This window comes from Kryptolebias marmoratus, linkage group LG1 (genome assembly GCF_001649575.2).
Source record: "Kryptolebias marmoratus isolate JLee-2015 linkage group LG1, ASM164957v2, whole genome shotgun sequence".
NCBI lineage: Eukaryota > Metazoa > Chordata > Actinopteri > Cyprinodontiformes > Rivulidae > Kryptolebias > Kryptolebias marmoratus.
This window is the reverse complement of record NC_051430.1, coordinates 18427568-18442885: the sequence shown is the minus strand read 5'-3', so window position 1 is coordinate 18442885 and position 15318 is coordinate 18427568. Positions and strand designations below refer to the sequence as shown.

The 15318-nt window shown below is 42.3% G+C and overlaps 4 protein-coding genes across 6 annotated transcripts in view; 1 reads left to right on the top strand and 3 right to left on the bottom strand.

Annotated features, from left to right (window-relative positions):
* Nucleotides 1–178: 178 nt before the first annotated feature.
* iscu (iron-sulfur cluster assembly enzyme) lies at nt 179–1961 on the top strand. Its single transcript, XM_017413730.3, has 5 exons — nt 179–338; nt 455–568; nt 664–774; nt 866–944; nt 1433–1961. The coding sequence occupies exons 1-5, from the start codon at nt 237–239 to the stop codon at nt 1510–1512; spliced, it is 486 nt and encodes a 161-aa protein (XP_017269219.1). The 5' UTR covers nt 179–236; the 3' UTR covers nt 1513–1961.
* On the bottom strand, nt 1686–4623 carry LOC119617177 (leucine-rich repeat transmembrane protein FLRT3). The gene is made up of 2 exons (XM_037976487.1): nt 4014–4623; nt 1686–3366 (listed from the first exon to the last, which is right to left on the bottom strand). Exon 2 carries the CDS (start codon nt 3358–3360, stop codon nt 1999–2001), a length of 1362 nt encoding a protein of 453 aa, XP_037832415.1. The 5' UTR covers nt 3361–3366; nt 4014–4623; the 3' UTR covers nt 1686–1998.
* Nucleotides 4624–5768: 1145 nt separating this feature from the next.
* tmem119a (transmembrane protein 119a) lies at nt 5769–11143 on the bottom strand. 2 transcript variants are annotated; one of them, XM_017413864.3, is made up of 2 exons: nt 10823–11143; nt 5769–7907 (listed from the first exon to the last, which is right to left on the bottom strand). In XM_017413864.3, the coding sequence occupies exon 2, from the start codon at nt 7890–7892 to the stop codon at nt 7143–7145; it is 750 nt and encodes a 249-aa protein (XP_017269353.1). In that variant the 5' UTR covers nt 7893–7907; nt 10823–11143; the 3' UTR covers nt 5769–7142. The 2 variants fall into 2 exon arrangements, with proteins under 2 accessions (XP_017269353.1, XP_037831101.1); XM_037975173.1 differs by lacking the exon at nt 10823–11143 and adding an exon at nt 8015–10760.
* A 2537-nt stretch (nt 11144–13680) lies between these two features.
* LOC108234578 (coronin-1C-A) overlaps nt 13681–15318 on the bottom strand; it is a 25694-nt gene continuing 24056 nt past the window's right edge. For both annotated transcript variants that reach the window (XM_025005428.2, XM_017413863.3), the window contains exon 11: nt 13681–14731. In XM_025005428.2, the coding sequence (XP_024861196.1) occupies nt 14612–14731 (120 nt within the window). In that variant the 3' untranslated portion in view covers nt 13681–14611. The remainder of the gene's footprint in view (nt 14732–15318) is intronic.

Sequence of the window (15318 nt, the reverse complement as noted above, 5' to 3'; positions counted from 1 at the left end):
ATCTGTCTAGCATGATGGGGTATACTTTTATTATGAAATAAATTAAACGTGTGTTATGTGTTCTGATTATATATTACATCGGCCTGCCATACTTGCTACCACACTCCAGGGATTGTAGAGACAAACGTTGGCCGCTGGGAGGCGCTCTTTTCACGAAACTGCTGTTTGTCAACAAAAAGCCTTTCGTCGTCGCTCGGGTTCGCTCGTTAACTTCCGTTCACACTCGGCGTACAAACATGGCGACGGTGTCCCTGCGAAATTCTGTCTCTTTGGTGACACTTTTAAGCAAGAAGCTCTTCAGGCCGGAGCTGAACGCCCTTTGCTCATACCACAAAAAGGTAACGGACTTCTTGTTGTAACCCACATTGTGTTTTTGTGTAAAGTTGACTCGGTTTGGACGCGTGACATAAGTCGAGCTGTAACGCACCTCAACGCTGTGTTAACTTTCCCGAAGGTGGTGGACCACTACGAGAACCCGAGAAACGTGGGCTCCCTGGACAAAAACTCCAAGAAAGTGGGCACCGGGCTGGTGGGCGCACCGGCCTGCGGAGATGTCATGAAACTCCAGGTAAGATGGAGCTCAGCAAGGGGCTCGAGTTACAAAACCACAGCTGCCTTCAAACCCGCTCCCGGGACGGGGTTTACGTCCATGTTGTCCCTCAGATCCAAGTGGACGAAAACGGCAAGATAACCGATGCGAAGTTCAAGACATTCGGCTGCGGATCAGCCATCGCCTCCAGCTCTCTGGCCACGGAGTGGGTGAAGGGGAAGTCGGTAGGTCATCACTCTCAGAAGGAATGGTCTCTCATCGATTATTTGTTTGTTTGTTCCTGGGGGCTCTGACTGATCCGCTTTCATCCTGCAGATTGATGAAGCTCTGAACATCAAGAACACAGACATTGCCAAAGAACTCTGCCTTCCTCCTGTCAAGCTGCACTGCTCCAGTAAGCTGAAGCAAAAACAACATGTATGACACACAAACGGGCCACTAAAGGAGTTTCACAAACACCTTTGGTGCCTCCTGGCAAAGTTTGTGCAATCTGCAGTTCATCTTCCATATCTAAAACATGTTTGGTAATACCGTTAAGAAAATATCCCACAAAGCACAGGGCAAATTTCAATGAAAAAACGCAGAAAATAATCACTGGATGTGCCTCTGCAACTGATTAACTTTTGCTGTAGGTCCAATTTAAGATGGCTGCCAGAGCCAATCAACATTAGCCAACACAAAAATGGCTATAACTCAGTCAGTTTTACAGATGTTGAGCATGGTAGTAGCCGAGCGTTTGTTACAACACACACTTTTTGCCTGAGGTCGCCCTTAAAATTATATTCAGGTTTATCCAAAATGGCTACAACTCCATAACTTTTATAACAGGAGCTTTATGCTCAAAGTGTTTGTAAAACGTTCTTTTTTTTTTTTTGGTTTCAGTGCTTGCAGAAGATGCCATCAAAGCGGCCCTCTCAGACTACAGGCTAAAACAAGACGATGAAGACGAGGAGGACCGTTGAGTCATGCATTCTCTGCTGTCATTGACGTGACATTTCTTTGATTATCTTGGTCACAAATATCCCTCAGCACACCAGTGCCGCGGGGAAAGATAAGTCAGGGGGTTCTGGGAGCCTTAAAGAGGCTCGGGTACCGCATGTTAAAGTTGTCTGTGGATTCGTTTTGGCTCCAGATGAACTGAAAACGCTGAGGATGCTGGAGTCCAAGGGGAATTTCTGACAACACTGCTAAATAATCATGACTGACAGACATGTTTCATATTTTGGAGTGATTTCCAACACGTGAAAATGATATTAAAGACTGAGCAGATGGATTGAGGTTTGTTTTGTTTTTAGAAATATTTTGGCTTTTATTTGGCTCAGTTGTATGAAACCAGCAAAGGTTCACATAGAAAAACAAAACAAACTTTTATAAGACTGTTTGCATATTCTGAATTAAATGATTTTAAGTAGTTTGTTTTTTGTCCTGTGGTGTGTGTGTGTGTGCTGTCATCCGGCGGATCTTTCATTAGCTGGAGCCACCCTCTGCTGGCGGACGAGCACCTTTTTCAGCAGAACTAGCACTGCCAGCATCATGAGGGCTAAGAGAACGCACAAAACGGCGAGCAGAGAGACGATCGCCGCGGAGTCCTTCTGAGTGAGAACCCGAGGGTTGGAGAAGAGTTCATTTCTCTTGGTGGACAGCCAGGGTTGTGTTCCTCCAGCTGAGGTCGTGTTACTGGGAGCTGTCGTGTTTTCTCTGCACCTCTGCTCCTCCTCGGGGAGGGGGGTGGTTTTCAGGTGGGTCGAGCCGATCGACTGGGTTTTATTCAGGGACAAACACTCTTCGTAGGTGAGAGTTTCTAAAGCGTAGTGTAGAACACGAGCCTCCGAGGGATCCTGAATGCTGCGTGCCTCAGAAACGGATGGCTTTGAAAGCCTCTGCAGCAACTCTTCCTTGTTTTCGACGGAGACCCGTTCTGTCTGCTTCCCTATCGCCGCTGAGCCGAGGTCCAAGTGGTGTGTCCTCCCGTGTGGCTGCAGGACGTGTGGACAGATAGACACGACCGAGAGGTTCAACAGCAGCCGGTGAGCCAGATGGAGAGGCTCTTTGCACACAAGGTCTGTAGCCATCTTCAGTCTGCTGCTCAGTAACCAGCGGTAAAGATACAAAATGTCGCACTCGCACACCCACAGGTTGTTGGTCAGATCCACGGATCTGAGACGAGGCAGGCTGTCGAAGGCGTTCTCTGGGACTGTTCTTAGGCAGTTGCTGTTGATATTCAGGACCTGCAGGTTGACCAGAGCGGATAGAGAGGGCAGGTCCAGGGAGGAAATGCAGTTCGCCGACAGGTCTAAATGTGTCAGCGATGGAGGGAGGTTCAGAGGGAGGCTGGTCAGCTTGTTCCCCTTCAGCGTGAGGATCTGCAGCCGCCTAAGATCCAGCAGCGCCCCGGGCTGGACGACACGGATGCGATTGTCCTCCAGATCGAGGCGCGTGAGGTTTCTGAGCTGCCTCAGTGAGCCTGAGGTGATGTAGGTGATGCGGTTCTCCTGCAGCAGCAGGGACTCCAGGCTGGGAGGCAGGCCGCGGGGGAAGCGGGGCAGCAGGTTGTGACTGAGGCTGAGCTCCTGCAGGCCGGAGAAGGGCCCGAGCAGGTGGTCCACGTTACAGAGCTGGTTCCTGGCCACGGACAGAGCCGAGGTGCTGAGAGGAACGGAGCGGGGCAGTGACCTCAGACCCAGAGACTCGCACAGAACCAGGAAGCCTGGGCGAGGACAGCAGCAGCCAGGGGGACAGGGAGACATCGCGAGGCAGGCGAGGGGACAGATGTAGAGAGCGAGGAGGACATCACATCTGTACCAAAGCATGACTCACTGTGAAGACGGAAAGAAGGAGCATATTAGACCGGAAACAGAGTCAGATACTAGAGAATTACTTTGGTGTTGCTAAAATACTCTTTCATGTCTTTTCATCTTAGCTATGTTGGTATATTTTTAAAGAGTAAACTAAAAAGTTAAAACAAATGATCTTTGACAAGCTGCTGGTAACAAAATGCCACAAAATCCTTTTTAAAGAAGGTTATTTGTTAAGTTTTCTGTTATGTGTCAAAAGAATCCCGGATCATCTCTTGAGTTTAGAAGCCTTTTTATATCTGAATGATTCATGGGTCTGATTTAGGCAGTTTAACAAACAAAAGAATTCCTCTAAAAATGGTCTAATATAAGTGAAGCAGCAGCCAAAGGCCAAAAGGTCTGACTTCTTGGGCAACATAGAAATAAATGAGAGATGACTCGAGACTTTCGCACAGAAAGTATCTAGACTTATTTATGCAAAAGTAAAACAAGATTCGGCAACAATTTCCAGTACTTTTTAGATCAATACATACAATACTTAGATTTTAATAAAACATTTACTAAATAGGTTGTTTATTATAATCAATCTATTAGTTACCAGCTTAGAATGATTTTTTTAGTTTTGGGCAACCTAAGTGTACATTTCTAAACCCTTATGCAGAACTTACCATTATTCTGCTCTGGTATGATCCGCTCCTCCACACAGATGGGCCGGAGAGCCTCACTGCGCTTCTCTAAAGATAACCTCCGCTGCTCAGAATTTCAGGCTAATGCTGATCAAAGTTTAATGACTGCCTTAAGGTGCCCTGTTACCTCCTCTAGATCCTCGTCGCATTGATTGAGAGCTACTATTGTCGGTTGGAGGCAGACAGAGAAGAACCGCTCGCTAAAGATACACCAGGCCACGGAAAGTGGTTTTTAAAAACAAAAAAATGTAACTTCACTGAGTGATCAGTCGTCTGTGTGAGACCGGATGTTTCTGGGAGCTCCTGGGTGTGTGTGTCTTTCCTGTTACCTGACGGAGGAGGAGGGAGTGAAAGTGAATGGGGCAGGACTTTCTCGAATTATTTAGAGCTTCGCTGGCAAAAGAGCAGGGAATCTGACCCGAGGGTGAGGTTCTGTTAGGGCTCACGTTGCAGCCAGCGTGGCAGCTTTTGATTTGAGTGTTGTCATCTCATGCTTGATCTTTGACAGTCTGACCTGCTGGTGATTCACATCAACAACATCATGTTGCTCTGAAACATGATGTGCTTTGTTTTTTTGGCATTATTTATTCATTCTCTACCTCCATTTGAAATCATTTAAAGGGATTGTGATGCACCTTTTAACAATAAAAGAAAACTAAATCAATACCTGAGCTGGTCACATAGGGGCAGTGTTTCATTGATAAAACATGTAGCTCTCCTTAACATTGAAGTGAAAGTTCTGGTTTATTAAAGTCTATGAAAAGGTTCTGAATATTTAATACCTGCTACAGAAAGGTCGTTGAATAATCTCAGTTTGAAAAAATTCATTTATTTCTGAACAGATTGATGACAAAACCAGTGGCTTAAACCAACTTCAGTCTCAAAAAAGTCAGAAGAGCTATCTGGTTATCTAAAAGCTTAGATAGCAGCAGCAGCAGCTAGCTGTAGCCTCCTGGATCACTTCCTGCAGGACTATTAATCTATTTCTGACACAATAACTGCATGACACAAAACTGACAGCGGTTTAAAAGTCTTATGGACTGTTTGAAACTGGAGTTGTTTCGAGACGGCAGCAACCCATGTTGGTCTTGGCCCTGCTGACTAGCCGTTAGCTCATCAATCCAACCAAAATTAATCTGTTTCTGTGAACTGAGGTCATTCAAAAGGCTGCCTACAGCAAGTAAGATATTTGTATCCTTTACACAAAACTCAGCTTTAAAAGATCTGAACTATGAAGCAAATCGATGTCTCCAAGATGTGTACAAACAGGTATTTGCTCGTTAGCAAAGGGTTCTGCATGTGTCTCTGCTTCACCCCTGCAGAAATAGTCAAAGATCCTACAGTTGTCTGAAAACGAATGACGTTAAATGCCGTCCTCTATAGTCCTGTTTTGGGGGTGATGGGCCCCAGCAAGTCCAGCCAGGAAACTGTGAGGGAGTTGTTGCTGCTTCTGTAAACCTTAAATCAAAGAACAGCTAAATTCTTATCACAGAGCAGATATCACCAATTTTACATTTGTGCAATTGCCTTCAAATAGTCAGCAATCATTCCAGAGAAGAGAGAGAGAGTGTAAAATTACAGGTTAGCAGCCAAATGTAATGTGCACGTAGAAAACAGCGCCCTTCATTTTCAGAACTACCTCGTTCTCCTTCATTTGTGTCTCTTCTGGGCTGTGTTTATGTTGAGTTTCCACCATTTCTAATGCTGCATTCACAATAAAGACAGAAAATAAAAACATCTCCATCCAGAGTTTTATTAAATGTAAGAAAAACAGAAATGCTGTCTTGTAAATAATACAAATGTCACAGAAAAAGCGATGAAGACAAAAATATAATTTTTTTTTGCCATGACAAAGCCATAATTCATAAAACAGACTACAGATCAAACATTTATATTAATTAGATGCTCAGTCACAAACATGAGTGATGGGATTCTGAAATGAAATAAGAGTTTTGATGTGGTAATGTTGTAGCTCTTAAAAATCTACTAACATCCCTGTACTCAACTTTTTGTCCCTTTTATTGAATCTTTAGGAATAAAAAGCTAAATCTATCTTATAAATATATAAAAACATAAACCCTGATATCAGTAAATCTGCTGGTATTGCACTCTACAGCTGGAGGAAGGTCAAATATGAATTAAATAAATGTGGAAAGAAGGAATATAAGGATCTCTGTGTTTTAATATGTAGAAATCCAACAGCTAAAACAGGAAAATTCTCAATGTTAGTTTTTCTTATAATGGATTCTTAAAATAAAATGCAAAATGAAGAAAATGCACAGATAACACTAAGCCCCGAAATTCAAGTAAATATGAAAGCAAATTGAAAAAAATAAAGTTCACTGGTCTTTCACTTCTAAGTTTTACTTTTTTTTTTTATTTACACCTTTGTATGATTCAGGTACGAGGCTCTCCATCTTCGGGTTCGTCTGAAACGCGACTCAATTTTTCCCCTTTTGTAAAAACAATAAAAGTTGTTCTCGTGTTTAGTCTTTCACAAAGAGTCATTTATGTCAGCGAAGTGATGCAGCCTCTGTGGTTTTGTTCGGTGGTGGAGAACAGCTGATGCTGTAACCACTTAAACAAACTACAGAGCATAAAATCTGCCAGACCGGGATGACAAACGGACCACTGGGACCCTTCGACTTGTGCTTTAGACAAGTCGGCCATCTTTCAGCCCACGTCTGCTGAGTTAAATACTGAGGTGGTTTGAAAAATAAAATCGTGGGAAACATTTTGTCATTTTCATATCAGCCCTACATGCACAAACTCTACATATTCACTCACTCCATGAGGATCCAGTCAGTTCCCTTTCTACTGGATTTACATTGTTAACAAATAAACACACATCACTTTTCTCATGTCAGCTCTTTACCTTCAGTTATTCAGCCTTCTTATCCGACTAAAATATCTCTGTTCTGAAAGACTTGCTCAGTAACATCCGAGTGTTGCTTCCTGTCCTCAGTTTTCTTTTCTTTTTGTTGTTTGTAATTTGAACATTTTCACAATTCATGATTCTTTTTTTATGAGGTATCTAAGCGTATCTCTCTTTGTATGCCATTTTGCCCTGTTTCACTCATCTTTATGTGGAATAAGGCCCTCGGTCATCCCCTAGTGGTGGGATTTTTTCAGATGGCAGGTGCAGACCGGCTGGCTGGAGCTGGAAGTGGGACTGAAGCTCTGCTGGACCTTCACCTCCTCCTTGTGTTTCGATTCCTCTCTTCTTTTCTCCACTTCCTCTGCGTGTCTGACCTTTTTGACCTCCTGGCGAGGCGACGACCTGACCTCTCTCCCCCTTTCTCCTACCAGAGCCTTGGAGGGAGTGCGCAGGTGCTTGGGAGAAGCCGAGCTCAGAGTCTGGACCCTCTTGACGTGGTCCACGGCATACGGCTTTTCCTGGGGCTCACCGGAAGGCTTGCTGCCTCCAGTTTTTTTGGCCATGTTCTTCCTAGGGGGATTAGGGAGAGGCTTGTAGGCCTCCAGCTTGCGCTTATGACTCATGGCCGAGGCACAGCAGATGATGAAGACCATGACGATGAGGAGCGAGGTAACGACGATGATGATGAGCAGGTTTTCCTGCAGGAAGTCCACCACTCGCGTCAAGACGAAGTCCTTCAGGCGGATCATGGTGGTGGTGATGGTGTTGGTGACGGTGGTGGTGAAGCTGGGCGGCTCGGTGACCACGGTCAGATGAACGGGCGCTCGGGTGGAGAAGGACGTTGGGAAGATGAGCTCCAGCTCGGCCTCATCGCCGCTGCCGTCCACCGATATGTTGTAGAACAAAGGAGTGGAGTGAGACAGGCTGCAGCAGAGCCAGAGCAGGGTCACACAGGTGGCGTGGAAAACCAAGTGGGACGTCATCTTCAACCGGCGGGCCTGGAACAACAACAATACCAAGGGTTCATTCTGGGAAAATAGCAGCAGCTCGATATCCCTAAAAAATACAAGCAGTTGATAGCAGTATATAACATCCTGGTTCTTACCGGGTATGTACCTTGTAAGGACTTGGTAAGAAGTCACTTCATAATCCAGCCCAGTCTCTATAAGTGCCTGAAAAGTACCAGGTACCCGTATCCAGTAGTTACAGATGCATGCCTAGTAAGAAGCAGGAACTTTCTCGATAAGTAAAAGTAAAAGTACCAAGTATCTGCCCAGTAAGAACTAGGTACGTATCCAGTAAGTACCAGGCAAGTGTCCTGTAAGAACCCGGTAAGAACCAGGTGTGCATACCTGTATTTGGTAGTTACTAGATATGTACCCCGGGAGAACCAGGCACATATCTAGTAAATAGAAGGTCTATACACCTGCATTAAGTAGACACAAAATATCTGCCAGGTTACATTTCTGCTAGGACCTAGGTATGTATCTGGTAAGTACCAGGCATTCACCTTGTTGGTACCCAGTAACAATCTGTGCCTGGTGAGAATGAGATACTGGATGGATATTTACCTGGTTCCTATTGGGCCTTTTTGTGTTATGTACACTTTTCAGTTTGTGAATTTTTCAATATTGGATATTTGTTAAATTAAAGGATTAATTTCAGTAATTATAAAGCAAGTAAAAGCTGTTAATTTCTCCACAGAATGCCCATTAATCCTTCAGGTTCTGTTTGTTTAATCCTCACACAACAATACAAAAAAAAAGAAAAAAAGTTCTGTGTCGTGGAACATTATATCCTGTAAATGTTAAATGTTTATTTGGAGCCTGTGCAGCGATGTTGTCTCCAGATTTGAAGGTGCTGATGGTGCCTTTTTTTATCTTTGATTAATCTTTCTACACTCAGTCTTTATTCTTAGCTCAGCTTCCGAGCCTTTGGTTCAAACTAATCTCTATCCATCTTCACTCAAGGTTTTCTCTCCCAGCCTTCCAGCAGATCTATTTCAGCAGGCACCATTACTTATTTGGGGTGGAGACGGCGAGCTTGGTGCTGTAGGCCTTATAATTTGTAAAGTAGAGGGAGGCCACCCATCCACCACACCAAAGCCAGGAGGAAGCTCAGTTCCAGCGGGAGCACAGAGGCGTAGGAGACCTGCGGCTGAGGCCTCTATATTTACACCGGGCACCAGCTGCTGTGTCCCCGCCCACAGCAGACCTGATGGAGAAACTTCTGCTTCCAGAAGAAAAAAAAAACTGCTTTTACTTACAGCACAACTGGCTGAGCACACTTTTTGAGCGAATCTTTGCCTTTTTCTCTGTTTTGGTTTCTTCCTGATAGAGCTGCAGTCTGCTCTCATTAGAAACCTGTTTAACTTTTACCTCGGCGTGTAATTATGCAGCGCCAAGCTGTAAAGACAAGCCTCTAATCAGCATCCTGTTAAAGTGAAGCTACTGCCGCTGCTCTGACTGACCCTGCACAACGAGAACCCTCCACTCTTTGTGTGGTCGAGCGTACAGCGTGCATCCTGCCGGACCACAAGGTGGGCTGGGATGTACAGCTATAGAACCTCGAAGCCCCGTAATTACGGCTAAAATTACACTTCCTGTGTGTCACCATGGGACTGACCTCCACCTCTCGTAACATATGGGTGAAGAACCTGCAGAAGTCACATATGTCACTAATGGATTTTCTGGCAGTTGAACATTTTGTTAATCGTCTTTCTTCAAATGAAGAAAAGTGTGTGTGTGTATGCACGAGTGGCACAAACTGAGTAAAACAACTAAACAGCATCACAGCAGAGCTAGGCCAGTTAAATTACTTCATATAATTTAAAATACTGACATTTTTAATCCTTATTCTTGATATTTTTAACATAAATTTCAGAACTTCTTTTCAAACTCCTCAGTAATCAGACCATGATGTTCAAACACAATCCAGTGTCCTGCATTATTAAAGTCTGATTTCAAACATTTTTAATACTACCTCAGGTTTTAGAAGCTGATGCAGGTTTGAAACGGATGGTCAGTTTCTAAATACAAAGATTGTTAAGGACTGGTAACAAAATCCATCGAATCATAAAGATGCAAACCAGTCTAAAAACTTATATAGTTTTTCTAAATTGAGCTTTAATAATTTAACGCTGAGTATCTGTGGGAGGGAAATTAGTTAGTGAAAATATAAAGCTTCTAAATCTCACAAATGTTTTTATTTAAAGGCACATTTTGCAAATTCAACCGAAATTCACACTTTGTCAATTAAAACTATCAAACAGTTTCCTGTTTGTTGTCTGTGCAACAAGTGGATTGCTTTTTTTTGTTTTTGTTTCTGCTGTAAATTGCTTTAGAAATAGTTATGTTTGCTTGTTTAATAAAAAAAGGAAAAAAAGATTAAAAATGCAAATCATGCATTCCCTGTAATAAATAAAACCTAACTTCAAAATCTATTAAATGAGAATCAAACATCATTAGAACTGACGATATATCAGGAACAGACACTGGATATACAATATATGTAAAATAATCCCCAATGAGTGCAGCAGTTCATTTTTCAGATGAAGTGTAATTTAATCAATCATCCATTTTGGAATCAGAGAACATCTGGCCAACCAGTAAACCTGCAGAACGTTTAGACGGAAGAGTTCAGGGTTTTAATCCCAACATGCTGCAGAACTACACATGCAGAAAGGAACACGCTAAGCTACGATTAGTGGAACAGAAATGTCCTGTACAGAACAGGTCTGCTCACGGTTTTAAGAGACATCATGGCTGAGACAGATTCTGCTGCTTGATGTTTCTTTTTAAATAAACTGATAAAAAACAAACAAGCTGGGTCTTCCTGTCTGCCTTGTGATCCCCCCAATTCCCACTTGATAAAAAATCAGCTTACAAAGAAAGCAAACTTGAGTGATACTCACAGAAGGCTGCTGTCCTGGTTAGTCTGACGTGTGGCTGAAGGCAGAGCTGAAGACTGAAAGATGAAGATGATAAAAAAAAAGGGAGAATGAGAGTTTACCCTCCCTGCTGACTTATACTGAGAGTTTTTTTTTAAACTCTGTTCTAAAAAGTCTCCTCAAAGCAAATTGCTGCCCAGCCCTCAGTTCCCAGCACCTCCTCCCTCCAGTTTTCCATCCGCTCGTCTTTCTAAGACTTGAAAGTTCATGAAGCATTTAGGATCCTTACTGTACATTTGTAACAAACCTTTTGTGTGAAACAAGTTTATTTCACTGCCTCATGATTTATTTATTTTCAACCCCACTCAAGTTCAATAAGAGCAGCAGCAAACATGCTGCAGAAGGCACATTAGCCCCGGGTTTTTAGCAGAAATGGTTATTTCTGGGTTAGTTGGGGCGAGTCTGACCCACCCAGCCCTCTCTAATTATGCCCAGAGTGATTACAGCCTTACTGTGGAGCGGAGCGTAGCAAGAAAACACCGGTTTCAGCCCAGGAAAAGTACACGGATGGAGCCGACATGTAAACTTCATGCCTATTTCGGCACCCTTTACTCCAAGTTTATAACGAAACATGCTGCTGCTGATTCTCCTTCTTAATTTAGACACCCTCACAGATGTGAGGTGATAGACGGAGCCGTCGGATAGATTTAAAGTGCTTCTCCAAAGAAATAATTTGTTTGTCCATCACTGTCAAATGATCCCCAGGACTTGAGGTTTCGTTTTATCATGCAGTGCTAAAAATAAAAAAAAAGAAATGGCCAGAATGCATTTCTTTACTTTTGTTGGGTTGTTTTTAACAAACTAATCTGAAAAAGCTGCGTCTAAAATAATAAAACTACAGAAAGCAGATCCCAGATTTCATGTTTTGTTGGATTACAGACCTTTGGAGGCTGTTTTTATATTTAAAATAAAAATGATTTGATCCTGTTAACATGTATTATGCAGCATTATTATTACCCATTCACTCAATATCTGTTAATAAGCTGCAATAACTAAATTAAATGACATCCCCACAACCCAGCCACATGAATATTACCACTTAGCCAAATTAATCTTCAGTAGAACAATAATAAAAGTTCACGTCTCCGTTTAAACCTCCATGTGTAACAAAAGAGACTTAAATGATTAAAAAGAACCAACATTTTAAAAATTCTTTATTAATTTTCTTATAATCAAATGTTTGATACTTGAAGCAAGAATATTGGAGGAAAAAAAAAAAAAAAAGGATGCTGAGCAGACCTCAACCAGGCTCCTGGTTGGGTTTTGTCTCGTTTCTTGATTTTAACGTGGGACCGAGGTTCTGCTTTTCACGTATTGGCAAGGTGCAAGGAACACAAAGAGGGGGGGGAAACATTTAAAACCCACCACCCACACAAACACCCTCTTCAGCACAACCACAAAAAAACAAAGAGTTAAAAAAAAAAGGTATCCGATCATGATATTTACACAGCTTTCACTCAGTTTTCTAGACCTCAGTTACAAACATCTACCATTCAACAGCACATTTACTCAACCTACTCAGTCCCTTTGGATTGCTATTAGCTACTACTCTAAGTTGTGCCAACAGTGCTATAAAAAACCTCTATTGTGGCAGGATATTGTTTGAAACCACTCTGTAAATGTTCTACCACCAATGTTCTTCATCTAGCGGCTCGGTGTGTCTGAAGGCTCACTGACGCACAAGAGATTCCTGGTGTAAAATCTATTTTAAAAGATGTTCTGTTAAAAAAAGAAAAGGAAAAAAAAAAAAACCCGTACCAAGATGGAAAATGTCAGTGGCTCAATGCTCCTGTGAACACGACCCAAAACGCTGCCGGTGTCGAGTCGGGTGGACTGGCAGGACTTTCGGAGCAGAGTGTTAGTGTAATTTATAGCACCTCAAAGTGGTTTTCAATCCAGGCACCTCTTGATTCCTCCTATCATTTTAAAACAAAAAACAAACAAAAAAAAACTCCTCACAGGACAGACTCCAACACACACTTCCAGGGTTTCCTCTATGGCACTTTCAGGTCTTTACAGTGTTCACAACGAATAAAGGCAAACAACAAACTGAACCATTACCCGTCTCAGCTTCCCACTGGGAAACAAATCTAAAACATCAAAAAATAGAGCTTTTTATTTGGCGGGGGGAGGAGGGAGCAGATTAGAGAATTTTATGGTTTGTGGATTTGTAATATCTATTCATATAAGACGAGGGGGGGGAAAAATAAAGTCAAAATAACTAAAAAGTGGAAGTGCTAAGAGGGATATAAGCACAGTTGGAACAAGAAACAGGTTAAAATAACAGGGGAGTGGCATCTCAGCTATTCCATTTCTTCCAGATCAGAGGCAGGTCTTAAACCTTCACAGCCTCTCGGATAAACAAAAACACAGAACATCCAAAGTGACAGGAACCTAAAGGCCAAAGACATGATGACATACACTCAATCTTTGGCTTTTAAGGTCCATCGTGAACCATTCCTGTGGTAACATCCAGCTTCATCAGCAGATGGTTGGAGACAGTCGATATGTGATTAATGATATACAGTAATTTGCTTTTCCGATTGTATGAAAGAGAAGTGATTGGAGTTGGCAACTTATGCAAACAGTAAAAAAAGAAAGTAATCCGACTACATCTGTGTGCTAAGCAAGCTCATGTACAAAGAAAAAAAAAAACACTGATGTTGTTGAGACTGCACTTCTGACAAAAACAAACAGCGTTTCAGTGACGAGGATGAAAATCCTCGAGTTGTTTTTCTGCTCTGCGTGCAGCAGATTAGGACATCAACCAAGCAACCAGTGCGACTGAGTCACTACAGCAGAGTTTACAGGAAGAGGAGAGGGGGGATAGCTCTCCTCATAACCAGGAACAGCCAATGAGATTTAAGGAATGTTTTGAGTTTTTTTTTTTTTTCAGTAATTATAACGAGCATGTGAAAAAAGCAAGGATGAGAGCTATGAATGCTTACATGCACAGCGGTGTCAAGAGTCAAAAAATTACATCTTTTTTTTTTTAATGGCAGAAAGCAGATGTCAGTTTGTTCAGCTTCAATACAGACAGGAAGTCTTGTCATTTAGGGCATCTTTAAATGTTTGGTGTCGACTGTGGTACGCTGGAATGGTTTGTCGTTTAGTTAAGTTTAAATTGGTAATATTCATTTCATGCAGAATTTAGCTAATTTTTTTTTATCTCACAGCGCCTAAAGTGATGAACTAATCTCTACATAAACAGTCTACATCATCAAGTTTTACTGTTTGCATTTTTGAACAGTCTTGTGGAGTAAAAGAAAAAAGAAATACTGTTAAAGAGAGGTAAACAAAATTTCAGATTTGGCAACAGTTTCCTTTTGGGACATGATAACATGAAACACTGACGACCTGCGTAAAAAATACAGACGTATCAAAAGAAAGTTGGAATGGCTGTTGACACTTGGTTTTTTTTGTTTTTTTTTTGGTCATCCTAAAAAAAAAGAATTAAGACCTTTTCATCTGACTAGGCAAAAATAAGACAGAATTAAAGGATTTAAGTCCTCTGTCACCAAAACACAAAAAGCACTTTCTGCTAAATTTACCACATCCTTCTTATTCCACCTGTGTTAAACTGAGGGTTGGGGGCTGGCTAAGAAAAAAAGAGTTCATCTGGAATGTCGCTAGGGGTTGTTGCTCGGCAGGACTCAGTCCAAACACTGTCATTGAGATAGGCAGTGACTGTTCCTGCCCAATCCCCAGCCAATGGAACGTCCTGAACTGCAGCGGGTCGGGGCACGGGGGCTCTTAAAGGGCAACTTTGGACATTTGCTCTTCAAGTTTGACGATTCGCTTCTCCTGACTGCTGATCAGGTCCTTGAGGGATCTGATTTCTTTCAAGATCTCCTCCATCTTCGCTTCAGATTTCTGGAAAAGACAAGACAGACTTTTTAGAGGTCACCTTTTTTAGGAAAATACAGCTTCAGTCAGCAGTAAAACAGATCTGTCACATCTGGAACGAGGTTAAATATCAGGTCTCAAAAGAGCAAAGTGCAAAACCCGAGTCAAAAATGTAACTATAAATTTTGACTTGGTGTGAGCTGTGATTACAGAGGATTGCAGAAAAACATGCATGTGGCTGTGTTGTGGGTGAGGCGCAGCAGTAGACCCCTATGTCTGCGGGTCACAAAGCAGGAAAACATTTTTTATGTAGACGTCTGCTTGTTATTATTCCAAAAAAAAAGTTAAAAAACAAAAACAAAACAAAAAAAACAAAAAAACAACTGGACTTCTATTCTGTAGCTGAAGACGTTTCGCTTCTCATCCGAGGAGCTTTCTCAATTCAGAAATAGATACTCCAGCAACGTGAAACTCCGAGAAACTCAGAAGGATTTTCTCCAAACACAACATCCCAGTACATTTCAAACCCAACAAGACTCTCAGACAGAGGCTGGTCCACTTTAAGGACAAAACACCCAAACCAAAACTGAGCGGAGTTGTGTATGCAGTTCAGT

Bases quoted from the DNA above. Each gene is read 5' to 3' on its own strand.
- tmem119a (XM_017413864.3), bottom strand. From the start codon at position 7,892: ATGACGTCCCACTTGGTTTTCCACGCCACCTGTGTGACCCTGCTCTGG.
- LOC119617177 (XM_037976487.1), bottom strand. From the start codon at position 3,360: ATGCTTTGGTACAGATGTGATGTCCTCCTCGCTCTCTACATCTGTCCC.
- iscu (XM_017413730.3), top strand. From the start codon at position 237: ATGGCGACGGTGTCCCTGCGAAATTCTGTCTCTTTGGTGACACTTTTA. The intron at 339-454 runs GTAACGGACTTC...ACTTTCCCGAAG, and splicing joins TTTGCTCATACCACAAAAAG to GTGGTGGACCACTACGAGAA. The intron at 569-663 runs GTAAGATGGAGC...GTTGTCCCTCAG, and splicing joins GAGATGTCATGAAACTCCAG to ATCCAAGTGGACGAAAACGG.